The 16,991-nt window shown below is 45.5% G+C and overlaps 1 protein-coding gene across 4 annotated transcripts in view; it reads right to left on the bottom strand.

Annotated features, from left to right (window-relative positions):
- Window positions 1-16,991, bottom strand: part of WDR62 (WD repeat domain 62) — a 50,737-nt gene that overhangs the window by 28,337 nt on the left and 5,409 nt on the right. For all 4 annotated transcript variants that reach the window (XM_068528459.1, XM_068528460.1, XM_068528461.1 and 1 more), the window contains exons 4-9: window positions 13,175-13,232; window positions 12,767-12,937; window positions 11,760-11,897; window positions 11,162-11,344; window positions 9,326-9,486; window positions 7,702-7,891 (exon numbers count right to left, since the gene is read on the bottom strand). In XM_068528459.1, the coding sequence (XP_068384560.1) occupies window positions 7,702-7,891; window positions 9,326-9,486; window positions 11,162-11,344; window positions 11,760-11,897; window positions 12,767-12,937; window positions 13,175-13,232 (901 nt within the window). The remainder of the gene's footprint in view (window positions 1-7,701; window positions 7,892-9,325; window positions 9,487-11,161; window positions 11,345-11,759; window positions 11,898-12,766; window positions 12,938-13,174; window positions 13,233-16,991) is intronic.

Raw genomic sequence — 16,991 nt, 5'->3', positions numbered from 1 at the left:
GAAAGAAAAAAGTATAAAGAAAAATAAATAAAGTCCAAGGAGAATCACCATGGAGAATACCAACGTATACATTACAGGAGTACCAGAAAGAAAGGAGAACAGGAAAAGGGCATAAAAAATATTAAAAAAAATAATAGCCAAAAACTTCAAATTTGATAAAAGAATCAACACATTAAAGAAGCTGAGAAAACTCCAAGTAGGATAAACAAACTAAAAGAGATCCACATCAAGACATACCACAAAGTATTGAAAGCCAAATCCAAAGGAGAAAATCTTAAAAGCAACATGACACAAGTGATTTATCCCATAGAAAGGATCCTCAATAAAATTAACAGTTGATCTCTCACCAGAAATCATGGAAACCAGAAGGCAGTGAGACTACACATTTAAAGTACTATAAAGAAAAAATTGTCAACCAAGAATTCTATATCAAGCAAAACCATCCTTCGAAAATGGAGAAACTGGGGACTTCCCTGGCAGTCCAGTGGTTAAGACTCTGCATTTCCAATGCAGGGAGTGTGGGTTTGATCCCTGATTGGGGAACTAAGATCCCACATGTGGCATGGTGTGCCAAATAAATAAATAAATAAAATAAAAATTAAAAAATGGGGAAATTGGGAGACTTCACATATAACAAAAGTTGAGGGAATTTGTGGCCAGTAGACCTGCTCTACAAGAAATGCTAAAGAGAGTCCTTCAGGGTTAAGTGAAAGGACATGAGACAGGAACCTGAAGTCACATGAAGAAATGATGAACACTGGTAAAGGTAACTATATAAATAAATATAAAAGCCAGTATTATTGTATTTTTGGTTTGTAACTCCTCTTTTTTTCTATATGATTTAAAAGACAAAGGCATAAGACAATAATTTAAAATCAGTGTTAATGAGAATACAGTGTATAAAGACATAATTTGTGACAATTACAACATACAGGGGGAGGGACAGAGGTATATAAGGAGCAGAGTGTTTGTATACTACTGAAGCTAAACTGGTATTACTTCAAACTAGTTTGTTAATAATGTAAGATGTCACTTGTAACTTCCAGTAAAAAAATAACTTAAAAATATACAGAGGAGGAAATGAGAAGGAAATCAAAATGGAACATTACAAAAAATCAATTAAACACAAAAGAAGGTAGTGATAAAAGAATTAAGAAACATTAAAGATATCATATAGAAAGCAAATAGCAAAATGGCAAGAGGAAGACCTACTTTATGAACAATTGATTTACATGTAAACGGATTAAACTCTTCAATCAAAAGAAAATAAATGGCAGCATGCATTAAAAAAAAAAATCCAACTATATGTTGTCCACAAGAGATTCACTTTATATCCAAAAATACATACAGGTTGAAAGTGAATGTATGGAAAGATATTCCATACAAATAGTAACCAAAAGGGAGCTTTGCATGTCTATAGTAGTGCCAGACAAAATAGACTTTAAGTAAAAAATTATTACAAGTGACAAAAAAGGGTCAATTATAAAGAAGATATAACACATACAAACATACAACTAACACAGAGACCCAAAATATATGAAGAAAAAGTTGACAGAATTGAAGGAGGAAATATACAGTTCTACAATAATAGTTGGGGACTTCAATATTCCATTTTCAATAAAAGATAGATCTAGGGGACTTCCCTGGTGGTCCAAGGGTTAAGAATCCGCCTTCCAATGCAGGGGATGTGGGTTCGATCCCTGGTCAGGGAACTAAGATCCCACATGCCATGGGGCAACTAAGCCTGTGTGCTCTAGAGCCTGTGCACCACAACTAGAGAGCCCACACACCACAACTAGAGAGCCCAGGCATCGCAACTACTGAGCCTGCGCACCACACCTAGAGAGCCCACGTTCCACAACTACTGAGCCTGTGCACCACAAGAGAGAAGCCCGTGTGCCACAACAAAGAGCCCACGCGCTTCAACGAAAGATCCCACGTGCCGCAACTAGGACCCCACACAGCCAAATAATAAATAAATAAATAAATAAATAAATAAAATGAATGACTGCTTCAGCTTAAAATATATATATATATAGATCTAGAGAGATAAAGAACACCCAATAACAGCAAAACACATTTTTCTCAAATGAACATCGAACATTCCCCAGAATAGACCACATATAGGCCACAAAATAAGTCTCAATAAACTTTAGAGACTTTAATCATACAATCTTCTCCAACTACAGTGGAACGAAATTACAAATGAATAACAGGAAATATGGAGAATTAACAAATATGTGGATATTAACAGACCTTTACATAACCAATGGGTCAAAGTAGAAATCAAAAGAGAAATTAGAAAATACTTTGAGACCAATGAAAATGAAAACACAGTATACCAAAGCTTATGGGATGCAGCAAAAGCCATGCTCAGAGGGAAATTTACAGTTGTACATGCCTACAAAAAAAGATCTCAAATCAATTAACTTCTTACCTTAAGGAACTAGAAAAAGAAGAGCAAAATAAACCAAAGCTAGCAGAAGAAAGGAAATTATAAAGATTACAAAGGACATAAACAGTCTTTTTTGCAGAAATGGAAAAGCTGATCCTAAAATTCATACAGAATTGCAAAGGATCCCCAGATAGTCAAACCAAATCACTACAAAACTATAGTAATCAAAGCAATGTGGTACTGGCATAAAGATAGACATATATCAGTAGAATAAAACTGAGAATTCAAAATTAAACCCATACATCTATGGCCAGTTGATTTTCAACAAGTGTGCCAAGATCACCTAAGGAGGAAAGAATAGTCTGCTCAACAAGTGGTGCTGGGATTATCCATTCACAAGCAAAATAATGAATTTGGACCCTTACTTCACCATATACAAAAATTAACTCAAAAGAGATCAAATACCTAAGTGGAAGAGCTAAAATAATAAAACTCTTAGAAGAAAACATAGGAGTAAATCTTCATGACTAGAATTTGGCAATGGTTTTTTAGATATGACACCAAAGACACAAGCAACAAATCAAAAAATAGAGAAATTGGACTTCATCAAAATTAAAAACCTTTGTTCATCAAAGGACACCATCAAGAAAGTGAAAAGACATAAAGAATGGAAGAAGGGCTTCCCTGGTGGCGCAGTGATTGAGAATCCGCCTGCCAATGCAGGGGACGTGGGTTTGAGCCCTGGTCTGGGAGGACCCCAACGTGCTGTGGAGTGGCTGAGCCCGTGTGCCACAACTGCTGAAGCCTGTGCGCCTGGAGCTCGTGCTCCACAACAGGGGAGGCCATCACGATGAGAGGCCTGTGCGCTGCAGCGAAGAGTGGCCCCCACTTGACACAACTGGAGAGAGCTGGCACACAGTGATGAAGACCCAACACAGCCATAAATAAATAAATAAATAAATAAATAAATAAATAAATAAAATTAAACAAAGCTATAAAACTTCTAAAAAAAAAAAAAAGAATGGAAGAAAATATTTGCAACTTATATACCTGTTAAGGGTCTAGTATCCAGGATATATAAAGAACTCTTACAACTCAAAAGCAAAAAGACAAACAGCCCAATTAAGAAACAGGCAGGGGCGGGGGGCTTCCCTGGTGGCGCAGTAGTTAAGAATCTGCCTGCCAATGCAGGGGACATGGGTTTGAGCCCTGGTCCAGGAAGATCCCACATGCCACGGAGCAACTAAGCCCGTGCGCCACAACTACTGAGCCTGTGCTCTAGAGCCCGTGAGTCACAACTACTGAAGCCCGTGTGCCAGAGCCCATGCTCCGCAGCAAGAGAAGCCACCGAAATGAGAAGCCCGTGCACCACAACGAAGAGTAGCCCCCACTCGCCGCAACTAGAGAAAGCCCGCACGCACGCAGCTACGAAGACCCAACGCAGCCAAAAATGAATAAATACATAAATAAAAATTAAAAAAAAAAAAAAAAAAGAAATAGGCGGGGGAGGGGATATGGGGATATATGTATACATATTGCTTATTCACTTTGTTATACAGCAGAAACTAACACAACACTGTAAAGCAACTATACTCCAATAAAGATGTTAAAAAAAACCCCAAAAAAACCAGGCAGGACTTCCCTGGTGGCGCAGTGGTTAAGAATCCACCTGCCAATGCAGGGGACACGGGTTCAATCCCTGGTCCGGGAAGATCCCACGTGCCGTGGAGCAACTAAGCCCGTGCACCGCAACTAGTTAGTCTGCCTGCTGCAACTACTGAAGCCCGTGCGCCTAGAGTCCATGCTCCACAACGAGAGAAGCCACCGCAAAGAGAAGCCCACACATTGCAATGAAGAGTAGCCCCTGCTCGCCACAGCTAGAGAAAGCCCGTGCACAGCAGCAAAGACCCAATGCAGCCAAAAATAAATTTTAAAAAATTAATTAATTAAAAAAAAAAAGAAATAGGCAAAAATCTTGAATAGACATTTCTCCAAAGAGGATATACAAATGAACAACAAGCACATGAAAAGAGGCTCAAAATTATTAATCATTAGGGAAATACAAGTCAAAACCACAATACCTTGCAAATACTAAGATAGCTATAATTTTTAAAAAACCAGACAGAAAAATAACCAGTGTTGGCAAGGATGTGGAGAAATTGGAACTTTCATACATTGCTGGTGGGAAAGTAAAATGATGCAGCTGCCATGGAAAAGTCCGACGGTGGTTCTTCAAAAACTTAAACATAGAATTACCACATGACCAGTAATTCCACTGCTGGCTATACACCCGAAAGAAGTGAAAACAGGTGTTCAAACAAAGCTTTTACACAATAGCCACAAGGTTATTTTGGCTATTACGAATAGGGAATAAACCAAAAAGAAACAACTCAAATGTCCATGAACTGATAAATGCATAACAAAATGTATTATCCATACAATGGAATAGTATTATTCAACCTTAAAAAGGAATAAAGTACTGAAACATGCTACAACATAGATGAACCTTGAAAACATTGTTAAATGAAAGACATCAGACACGAAGTCCACATATTCTGTAATTCCATTTATATGAAACATTCAGAACAGGCAAACCCACAGCAACAGAAAGCAGATTAGCTGTTGCTATGGGCTGGGAACAGTAGGAATGGAAAGTGACTGCTTAATGGGTACAGAGTTTCCTTTTGGGGTGACAAGAAAGTTCCAGAACTAGACAGTAGTGATGGTTGTACAACACTGTGAATGTCCTAAGTAACACTGAATTGTATATTTAAAATGATTTAAGTGGTAAGTTTTATGTTATGTGTATTTTACCATAATATATATGTACACTTATACTCCCCTCAAATAAATGGAGGTCAAAAGGGAGAAAACATAGTATATAATGGCTATATGATCAGATAATATAGATACAGAAAAATTAATCTAAAAATTAGGGGAGAATGGGGAGAACATTTGCAAAAAAAAATTGTTTTAACTGTTTTCAGAATTGAATTATCATTCTTAGGCTGTTGTATTATAATGTGGGAACAAGGAAATGATTAACTGGGGATATTCTAATTCCATCATCCCCCTATGTCTTTGAGAACTAGGATTCTGGAAGGATCAATCCAACAGCTATAAGCATCCCCAGCACCCAGACTGTGACTTTGAAATACCAATTCAAAGTGAAAAAACAAAACAAAACAAAACAAAAAACAGGGCTTCTTCAAGAAATGGCTGATTCCAGGTTTGGGGCAGGAAATGCACAAGATGAGGCTAGAACACCTTGCCATCCCTTGTCATTAGCAAGGTAGCTAATCAAAGACTACTGGCATCATGTCCAAAGGACTCAGGAGCCAACCTGAAGAGGCTTCCACTGGCCAAAGATGGGACGATCTGAGCTCCAATAATGTTAATAATTGTAATCAATTAAAATATATCCAATATATTTAAATATAGGAATTTATAATGATATTAAATAAAAACAACTAGTTACCTTTAGAGGACAAGGAACCAATTCATTATCTTGAAAACTGGTAATTAAAGGGAAAAAATCAAGCATTTATCCTGCCTTTCCTATAGGAAGTGTACCACTGGGTGACCAAATGGTAGATAAGAGGAAGTTTCTCTTCATATAAGCAGTCTAACTAATAAAAAGAAATGATAGAATTAGAATATCACCATATTGCAACCCCCAATGAATAAAGGGATCTAGGCATCGAGTGTCAACAGTTGCTAACAATAATCAATCAACTGTACATTTCTTTCATGTGGTTTTCTAGATCTCTGTTTTATTGAAAAAAAAATATGAAGGACAGAGAAAGACGGCACATTAGAGTAACAGAAAAAGAGAGAATGGGGTAGAGGCAACTCTTAAATCCATATTGGCTGAGAACTTTCCAGAACTGATAAAAAGATCTATCCACAGATATTTCTGTTGAGAATATATATATAAATAACCAGCAGATGCAAAGAAGATGAATTGAAAAAAAAAACACATAATAAACTGATAACAAGAGTAAGGGTGAGAGAGACAGCAAGAGTGGGGGGTGGGGAGGTGATCAAAGTAGACTTTAGCTTGATCTGTAATAGTTCACCTTTTTCTAAGGAGAATATATTTATAAATAAATTTCGAAAGTTATTTAAAAAACATTCTTGTTAAGTGAGAAAAGTGCTATCAACAGAAATGTCAGATCCACGAAGGCAGATGTATTCAAGCAAAGGGCTGAATAATGCCTGTTCAAAAGGATAAAGTTATTTCTCACAATCCTGAACTGGGCCACTGAAAACATAATTTCTCTAGAACAAACATTCCTAGTAATAAGAAATTTTCAGGAAAAAAAAAAAAGCAGACTACAATTCTTCCTCTACCTTAGCTTATCTACAAGTCTTATCTGCAAGAAGTATTATACTTAGAACAGCTTCAGAATGAAAAATCCCCACAGATTCATTCTCAGAAAATAAAGACTTCTTCAACACTTAAATAAAAAAGGGCTTCCCTGGTGGCACAGTGGTTAAGAATCCGCCTGCCAATGCAGGGGACATGGGTTCTATCCCTGGTCCGGGAAGATCCCACATGCCATGGAGCAACTAAGCCCGTGTGCCACAACTACTGAGCCCGCATGCCACAACTACTGAAGCCCGTGCGCCTACAGCCCGTGCTCCGCAACAAGAGAAGCCACCGCAATGAGAAGCCCGCGCACCGCAACAAAGAGCAGCCCCCACTCGCCACAACTAGAGAAAGCCCGCACACAGCCATGGAGACCCAACACAATCAAAAAATAAATAAATAAATAAATAAATTTATTTAAAAAAAAAAAAAAAAGCCATGAATTACGTAAATGCCCTCGACAGAAAGCTCCCTGAGGTACACACGCTGCTGCTGTAGGACCTTTGCACTTGCCGCACTCACAATGGTGGCGTGCCTCACCCCTGACTTCCTGCAGGTCCCCCCACTCGAATGTCACATCTTCAGAAAGTCTTGCCCTGACCACTCTCCTTTCTAGAATAGCACCCTTGAACCCCTTTTCCCCTAGGCGGCTTTGTTTTTCTTCAGAGAAGTATTGTACTTGGCATGTTCCATATTGATATGTTTACAGGTTTATTCTACCACCCGGATGTGAGCTCCAGGAGATCAGGACTTGTGTCAGTTTCCTGCCCAGCTGTGTCCCCAGCACCCAGAACAGCACCTGGCACATAGTAGGGGTCCATGAGTATCTTTTGCAGGTATGGCTGAACGGGTTCCCCAAACCCTGCAGAAGCTTCCTCAGCTGAGCCCCAGCTGGGGGCTGAGCAGGGGGAGGGGGAGGGAGAGAGGGGCTCACCTCCACGTTCCAGACGTAGGAGCTGTGGAAGAGCTCCGACCACACCTTGCCTACTTTGTTGATGTCTTTGACATCCCAGATGTAGATGCTGTGGTCCTTATACACACAGGACAGCCACTGGTGGATGGGGTCGAAGATCAGCGCCACTGTATCCGGGTAGATGGCTTCTGCCTTCCTGCAGAAAAGGAAGCTGACAAGGCCACGTGAGTCATCAATGACCATCAATGTCACTGTGAGTAGTAACAGCTGCCTCTGATGATGCCTGAGCTGCCTCCTGCCTGGCAATGCCATCCCTTATGATCTTTGTGGTGACCCATCTCCCCTACTCCAACTCCACTTCTCACTCCTCCATCTTCTTTCTTTGCTTTGCTTCTAATACAGAGACTGTAAACTGGAAGCTTCTGCCTGGCCCCTAAGAGCGTTTGAATTTTCGACTCCTGTTAATATTTCTCTCCCCTTTTCACTCGGCCCAAGCTCCATCCTCTCTCTCTGAGCATAGGATAATGGGCACAAAGATCAGGCCTTCTCTCTCTCAGCCTCACAAACACACGATCAAAATTCCCTGTGTAAGGGGGCTGGTGAGCCGTCCCCTGGCTTGCGGCCTTCCTACCAAGGCTACAGTTGACTGAGCACTTACTGTGTGCCGAGCCGAGAGCTTTAGCTGTGCTGAATTCCCACAATCTCCAAGAGAGGTAGGTACTATATTTTACAGACGAGGAAACTGAAGCACTGGTTGATACACTGACCTGCCCGAGGCCACACAGCACACAGCAGAAGGTGGCAGAGCTGGGCACCCCGGCCATTACAACACACTACTGTCTGTGGGTTGCTCACCCACCTTCTCTTTCCTTTGCGACATCCAGTAAGCCCCTCCACGCACTCTCTTAGAAAAGGCACACCCAGGAGGTAGTGTCCAGCAATCTACGAAGAAGCAGCCCCAGGCACCCAGAACCCTCTGGTTACGTAGCCCCCCACCCCCACAAAACAGAATTACAACAAAGGGGAAGATAAGCCACAGCTCAGCCCCTCCACCCGCTCTCAACGTGGCAGCCAGAGGAGCTACTACTCAAGGCCTGACCAAGTAACACCAGTGCCTGAGGTCCCAGTGGCTGCCCAGTGACCTCAGAATAGGCTCCAAGCTCCTCTCAGCAGCTTCCATCAATGCTCGCACCTGTCTCCTACCACCCTCCCCCCAGCACACTGGGCTCCAGCCACACAGCCCCCAGCCGTTCCTGTGACACACCGAGCCCAGTGTGCTGTCCCCTTAAGGCCTCTGCATTTGCTGTCGGGACCCAGCTCTCCACACAGCTGGCTTGTTCTCACCAGAGAGGCCTCCCCTGGCCACCCAGTCAACAGCCCCACCCCCAGACACTCTCCTTCTTGAGTCCCTGCTTTATTTCACCAAAGCATTTACGACTATCTGAAATGATCTTGTTTATGCACTCATTTATCATCCAGCACCCTCACTAGACTGCAGACTTCACGAGATCCTGCTGCCTCCTTACAGCCTGTATCCTGCTTCCAGCCCAAGGCTGGCCAGTACGTAGATGGATCTGGAAGCATGGATGGATACCAGCAGACAGACTCTAGGTAGGCCCCTCTCCTTCCCCGTGCCAGGCAGTACCTGGGCTCCAGGCCCTGGGCCACATCCACTCCAAGGTAGTGCGGCTTGGGCAGGTTGGCGAGGTATTGCAGGCTGTGGGCTTGGAATATGCGGACTGTCCCATCTGTGCAGCCGCAGAAGATGAGCTCCTGGCTGACACAGAGGCAGGAAGACAGCGAGACCTGTGGGGGCAAAGGGGAACCAAGTGGACTTAGTGTTTTGTGTGGCCCAGTTCAGGGATACGGGGGCTGACAGAACAGCCTTGGGCCTCCAGAAAAGCCTTACAGTTTTAGGGTCTAAGAAGTCCATTTTTGCAAATGTTAAGATTTTTGAAATCAGGATATAGTGCTCAGTCACTATTGAAGGAAAGGGGGCAGCAGGCAGACAGAGGCACAAATTGGGACAGAGTTATCATTGTTATAGAGGAATTCAGCTGTGTGTGGAAAATATCTCCTCAGCTGATTGTGAATTCAGATAGGTCACTTGCAGTAGCAGCGTTGAACTTTAGGCTTAAATTAAATTTTAGGCTTTATTCCTTATTGCTTAAAAATACCTTCATAGAGATTATACTTTAAAGCAGCGTAGAAAAAAGTTATTATATATAGGAAGGACTGTCTCTTCTGCCAGGGCATGCAGATAGAAGGGGCAGGAACTGCCAGACCTCTGGATACAGCTTAGAGGACTTTTTCCAAATCTAGAGGGACTAAGTTTATGGGTCATTTAAGACACCTGCTCAGGGGCTAAACATCTATCTATCCAAAGCTTCTGACTTGCTTAAAAGCTGCATGAGTTGGGGCTTCCCTGGTGGCGCAGTGGTTGGGAGTCTGCCTGCCAATGCAGGGGACACGGGTTCGAGCCCTGGTCTGGGAGGATCCCACATGCTGCGGAGCGGCTGGGCCCGTGAGCCACAATTGCTGAGCCTGCGCGTCTGGAGCCTGTGCTCCGCAACAAGAGAGGCCACGACAGTGAGAGGCCCGCGCACCGCGATGAAGAGTGGCCCCCACTTGCCACAACTGGAGAAAGCCCTTGCACAGAAACGAAGACCCAACACAGCCATAAAACAAACAAACAAACAAACAAACAAAAAAAAGCTGCATGAGTTCTAGCAAGAGGATTCAAATGAGAGAAATAAATGACGTTTAACCAACTAGGAAAGACAGATAAAGCTTGGAATTCTTCCACACACCTCTTGCCATGCCATTAACCCTAAAGCTGAGCTCCAGAGGGGAGTCATAAGAGCAGGAATAGGACAAGGAGGAAAACTGTGATGCGCCTGCTAACAGCCAAACAGGCATCCAATCCCAGGACAGGAAGACAGCTTGGATGCAAACCCTCAGATCCTGAAGAAAAGTGGTTCTGTAATTTATTGATATATCACCTTTTAGTTTAAAATTTTATGTATTTTATATAGTCTTTTATTATAAAAGTAATATAAAAATTATTAAGTCAATGATACCTTAGATTAAAAAAGAAAAAAAAAGCGGTCCTCCCACCAGCCAAGAGTGCCCAGTGAAGAAAAGAAACGTGAACTGGGTCAAATGGTGATGGGAAGACAATTGTAACCCTGACCCCCATTATAGGGGAACCAGGCACTGTGCTAAGTGTCTTACATATATTATCTCGCATGACTCCCCTGTCAACTCTGTGAGGTAGGCAGAAGTAGTTCCATTTTACAGATAAGAAAACTGAGACTCAGAGAGGGAAAGTCACTCTCCCAGAGTTGTACAAGCAGAACAAGAAGTCAGCCCCAGAGCTGGTGTGACCAACTATCACGCAGGGGCACTGCTGAGTGTCCCTAGAGACACATGTCATGGGGAGTGTTTCCCCCACTGACAGCAGAGAGGGAGGCTGGGGTACCTTTAGGTTGATCCACTTCTCCAGCACCCTCTTCTCGTTGAACTGGCAGAGGAGGCCCGAGTAGGACACACAGAAGGTACTGCCTGTCATCTGGCCCCGGCCACAAGCCACACCACAGAAGACGTTGTTGTGCAGCTCACCCAGGATGCCTGAGCGCCCCACGAGGGGCACTGTGCCCGTCACCTGGAGGCAGAGCAGGGCACAGTGAGACACTGTCCACATGGCCTAGCCCCCAGCAAGGTCACGGCGGGCCTCTCATGACCAGTGGATACAGCACAGCTAAACAGGAGAACTCTCAGAAACTCCTCCAAATGGAGAAGGGAAGAACAAAGAGAACACACACTTCCAGGCAGAGCGGCTAGAGGCAGCAGGCCAGGGATGAAGTCTGGCCCCGGGGTCCAGCAGGGGAGGTTACCCGGCAGGGCCTACCAGTCAGTCAGCACCTGGAGAGCAGGCCCAGAAGCAGAAGGCAGACCCCTGAGAGGCCAGACAGCCTCTGAGACCACTGCCCCCGAATCTCAGGTAGAACCAGGAGTCCCTACTGCCCCTGACAGTTCCTCCCCTGGGCCCGGATGAGGTGGCAGGGACAGCAACTCACCTTTGCTTCAGTGGAGACTTCCAAGAACCAGAACCTCACATGCCGGTTCCCAACAGTGACAAAATAGCTGCTGTCCTCTGAGAAGGAGAGGGCGATGACCCTGCACGATACCTTGTTGGAGGCCACCACGATGTCTTTCTGGAAGAATCGGTGCAGAGAAGTTCACGCCAGCACCCACCTCATCAGCCTCTTTGAGCCTTTGCCCTCAGCCCTGCGTCTCTCCACCCTCCCCTGCTCCAAGTCTGTTTTCCTTGGGCCCTCCTTTTTGGGGAAACCTACGTGTGACACTCTTATCATTCCCAACACAGAGGAGACTGAGGCCTGGAAAGGTTCCCACGTGAGAGTAAGTTCCAGAGCTCTCCTCAAGAGTCCAAGCCCTGCAGCTCACACGTGGTGTTGAGGACAGCCACAGCTGGAAGGTAAGGACAATACGACCCACGCTGCCGGATATCGGGCTCTTACTCTGGGCCCTGCTGAGCCCTTCACAGGATAACTCGTGGAATCCCCTCATCAGTCCTACAAGGGAGGTGCTTCTCCCCACCACCCTGTCATGCTCAGAGGGGGCTGTCACGTGCTCAAGGTCACACAGCAGGTCATGAACAGAGGCAGGACTTGGTACCCACCTCTCCCGACTCCAAGTCCTCCCCAAGCTGTTCCAAAGTCCAGCCTTCCAGAGCATATCAACTCATTGAATTCTCACAACTCAACAAAGCGGATACTATTATACCCATTTTACAGATGAGGAAACAGGCTCACAGAGAGGTTAGGTCCCTTGCTCAAGGTCACAGCTGGTCAATATAAAAAGAATTATATGTTCCCTGGGTTGACAGCTTGTCACATGCCCTGCAACAGGTGCCTAGAACTGGGACTGGCATGTAGTAGATGCTCAATAAATATTTGCTGGTTAAACCCTTTACCAAGTTACCTCATTTAGTTCTCCCAATGCCCGAGACTCAGGGTGTTCTGGCAGCTGGCTGCCTGTCACACACCCACCAATCAGCTCTTACCTTCCAGTCCCAGACGTTGAGTACCATGTCGTGCTGGTAGCCCATGGACACAATGTGCTTCATATTGGGGGAGAAGGCCACACAGGCCACACCGTACTTGTGGCCCAGCATCTCCGCCACCTGACTCTTCTCTTCCACGTCCCAGATGCGCACAGCGGGCCTGTGCCCGTTCTGGGGAAGATGGGGCCATTTACTGCTGCCGGGTTCTGCACCCAGGTGGGGCTTGAGGGGCTTTCAGGGCTGAAGTTGGCATTGCCCCAGGGTGCACCCGAAAGCCACCTCCCCCATCTGTCACGGGGCTTTTCTAGCCCAGGAAGGAGCTATTCCAGGGATTCCTCAGGCCTCCTGGGAGCAGAAGGAATGGCCCCAAGGCCCCTCCCCACCCACTCAGTCATGAACACGACTCACCTCTCCCGTCACTATGTACTTTCCATCAGGGGAGAAGGCCAGGGCACTCAGAGACTTCCTGGGGGCAAGGAAAGGGGTTGATCACTGATTCCACTGAGGATGGGCAGCCAGACCCCAGCCTGGCTGTGCTCACAGCACTCGGCCCACTCCTCACTCCCAAGAGGCCGGGACAGGTGAGCGCCTGCGGCTCCCCGAGAGCCAGGGCTGTGTGCTTGCCCAGCACAGCACCCAGTGCATTCCCTGCTGCTGGAAGAAGCGGGGGCAGCGGCACAGGGAAATGGGGTTTTGTAAAAGCAAAGGCCCCTTCCTCCCCAAAACCCCAAACCCTGATGGGGTGGATGCTGTATGGAAACCCTCCTTCCCTCTCCCTCTGACAGGGTGGGCTCCCTAAGACCCCATCCACCCTGTAACCCTGAGCAATTCAGATGCAGGAAATGGTACAGATCTGGCCTAACTATGCAGGTGGTACTGATGGAGGACCCTGGCAGACATCACACTGAGACAGCCTGCAGCCTGTGCTCCACTGCTAAACGCTGAAGGTGTCCTGGAAAACCTGTAAACAACCAACACGTTTCTCTTCGACACTCCCAGCTAGCCTGCAAGAGCCCTGAACGACCAGTCTAGTTTGCATGTTTTGTGGCAGCAAGTTTCACTGTTCCCAGACTGTGTTGTTTTTTCTCTCCTCTCTCTCTTTTAATCCTGTTTTTACCTCTGTTCCTTAGCAGTCTAGCAATTGTCCACCTCGAATGAGTAAACTGCTGTGCAGATAACTAAGTCGAGGGCTCTAAGTGAGTCACTGAAAATGTCATAGAACATTCATCATCATCAACTCAATCCTCTGCAGCTTCCCACTGCTCCTAAGGTAACAGCCAAGGTGTGCTGCCTATCCAATATCCACTCGCCTCTCTTTCCTCACGAAGGGAAGCCCAGTTTTCATGGGGATGGCAATGGCCCCAGCTGGAGTGCATCTCCTCACCTCTCCTGCAGCCACACAGGCACAGCTACATGACGCAGTCTGGCCAATGAGAGGTAAGCTGAAGTGTTGTGGGGGACTTCCAGAAAAGCTTCTCAAAGGGAACTCTTGGCCCTGCTCCCCACTTACTCCCACATGACAACCAGAATTTCACCTTGGGCCATGAGGTGATCTTAAGCCTCCCAATAAGCATGGTGAACAGAAAGACAGAAGGAGTGGGGTCCCTGATGCTGGCAGAGACACCAGCCCCCTAAGTGCCTACTTCCTGGTTTTGTATGTGCAGGAAGAGCACGTCCTTTCGTTTTAAGCCATGCCTGTTGGGGGTGGGGAAGAGGGCGGGTCTGTCGTCTGCAGCTGCCCTAGCCTGGCCCTCTGCCAAATGGGCACCGCTACACTGATTCCTCATGCACACTTCGTGCAGTCAAGACCCTTCCTAGCCAGTTTTGAGATGAGGAGACCTCAACACAAGGAAGTCGTGCCAAGGTTACCTAACCAGACAGGGCATATGAGAATTCCCCAGGGAGCTTTTGAAAAATATCACAGCCATGCTAAAACTAGTGAGTAAAAGTTTGGTAAGGAACAGGGTAGTATCTGCATAGTTTCAGAGAAGCTCCCCTCAAGATACTCACTAATCACAAAGGGGAAAAGGGAGGCTTGCCAGTGGAGAAGCTTGGCAGACACCACCTTAACCAAGGGCTCAAGGTGATCACCACCAGCCACAGGAGAGAACGACATCACGCAGCTCCTGACAGAATGCGCTGAGCAGAACGCAGCATTCCTTCGGAGGTGTTCCTGCAGAACCTAACTCTATCTATGAGGAAAGAGCACACAAACGCAAACGCTGGGACATTCTACAAAACACCTGGCCTGCAATCCTCAAAGGTGTCAAGGTCATGAAAGTCAAGAAAAGATGGAGGAAACCTCTTTAGATTGAAGGGAGACTGAAGAGACAACTGAAGGCAATGCGTGATTCTGGACAATCCTTTTTGCTGTAAAGGACATTCTTGGGACAAATGGTGAAGGCTGAATGAGGAGCAGATGGTAGTGATGTACCAATTTTAATTTCCTGATTTTGCTCAATCTTTTGTGGTTTTGAAAGGTCATACTTTTTTTTTTGCAGTAAATTCACACTTAAGTATTTAGAGGTACAGAGGTATCAGGTATGCAACTTACTTTCAGATGGTTCAGAAAAAAATTACTATGTATATAGACAGAGAATCAGAGAATGATACTTTTTTTTTTTGGGGCCGCAGAGTGCAGCTTGCGAGATCTTAGTTCCCCAACCAGGGATCGAAGCTGGGCCCTCGGCAGTGAAAGGACGGAGTCCTAACCACTGGACTGCCAGGGAATTCCCATAGACAGAGAATGATAAAGCAAATGTGGTAAAATGCTGGCATTTGCGAAATATGGGTGAAAGGTGTACAGGTGCTCTTTGTACTATTCTTGTAGGTCTGAAATTATTTCAATATAAAAAGTTTAAAAATTGGCAGTGCTTAGGTCTTACTCCAGACTAACTGATTCAGCCTTCTCTGGGGGTGAAGCCTGGGATCAGGTGACTCTGAAATGCAGCCACAATGAAAACCTCCACTCTGGCCACACTGCCTCCTAAGACAGACCCATCTGTGACTGACAGTGGACACTTCTATGCTGTCTGCTTCGGATCAAGGTTACCTACTCTACCGCCTACAGGACTCAGGGAGGCAACAGGGAGGATGAAAAGAATTGGGCAAGGGGCATTCTGACAAATGCCACCAAGCTCCAGCCCATCCCTGCCATAGGAGAATGTGGGCCCCACAGATCTGAATCTCTCACATTTCTAAAACGAGAGGGCATCTGGATTTTTGTGTAGAAAACTTTAAATGTTGTCAAGTAAGTCCGATATTTAAAACATACTGTCAGACAAGTCTGTGGGCCCCTAGTTTGTGATTATTGACAAGAAGTATTTCACCTGAGATCACATAGTGAATAAACACTTAAGTCTGGATTGGAACCCATCTCTGCCCTCACCACCAGTGACAGAACCCACAGTCAGAGTCAAGGGTCCAAGAAGCCCCTTCTGAGAGGGAATCTGTATCTACCAAACCGTATCTTAGGGACCTTGCCTTAGGGATCGTAAGGGAAGAAGAAAACCCACAACTTATCCATCCACCTGGAGAGCCAGGCCAAAGGAGCTAAGCTTGAGCTATTTGTGCAGTATTTGTGGAATAAAAAGTTGCAGTGAGGTGCCTCCCAAAGGTCACAACCCGGTTGGGACCAAAGTCCCAGGATGACACAGTGTTCAATCAGCCCCAAGGCAGACCCCGGGCATCATCTTGGGCCTGCTCAAAGCCAAGGGCCTTCCTCAATAAACTGGCAGCTGGAGGGATCTTCCTAAAACCCAAATCACACTCATTCATTCAGGAAACGATAAGTGTTATCAACGTGCTAGACACTGACCCAAGGTATAGGGACACAGAAATTAACTAAGAGAAAGTCCCTGCCCTCAGAGAGCTCACACTGTGAAAAGAGACAGTAAATATCATCGCTGAGGAAATTAGACAGCGTATCAAAAAGGAGTGCATTTTGTGGAAAAAAGTAAAGCAAGGAAGGCAGATAGAGTGTACTGGAGGGCTTGGGTGCGTGAAGTATATCCTTAGCCTGCAAATGCCCTCTAGTGGCTTTTCTTTGCAATCAGCATGAGAGCCAACCCCTCCCCAAGGCCCCTGTGATGTGGCTTCTGCTGGTTCCAGCCTCATCTCCCCCTCACCCACGGAACCCTGACTGCTCCTCAAACATCCTGAGATTCTTAACCACTGCAGGGCCTTTGCTCTTGCTGTCCCCTCTGCCTGGAATGCTCTCCCCACA

Source organism: Eschrichtius robustus, chromosome 19 (genome assembly GCF_028021215.1).
Source record: "Eschrichtius robustus isolate mEscRob2 chromosome 19, mEscRob2.pri, whole genome shotgun sequence".
Taxonomy (NCBI): domain Eukaryota; kingdom Metazoa; phylum Chordata; class Mammalia; order Artiodactyla; family Eschrichtiidae; genus Eschrichtius; species Eschrichtius robustus.
This window is presented reverse-complemented; position numbering and strand designations above follow the sequence as displayed.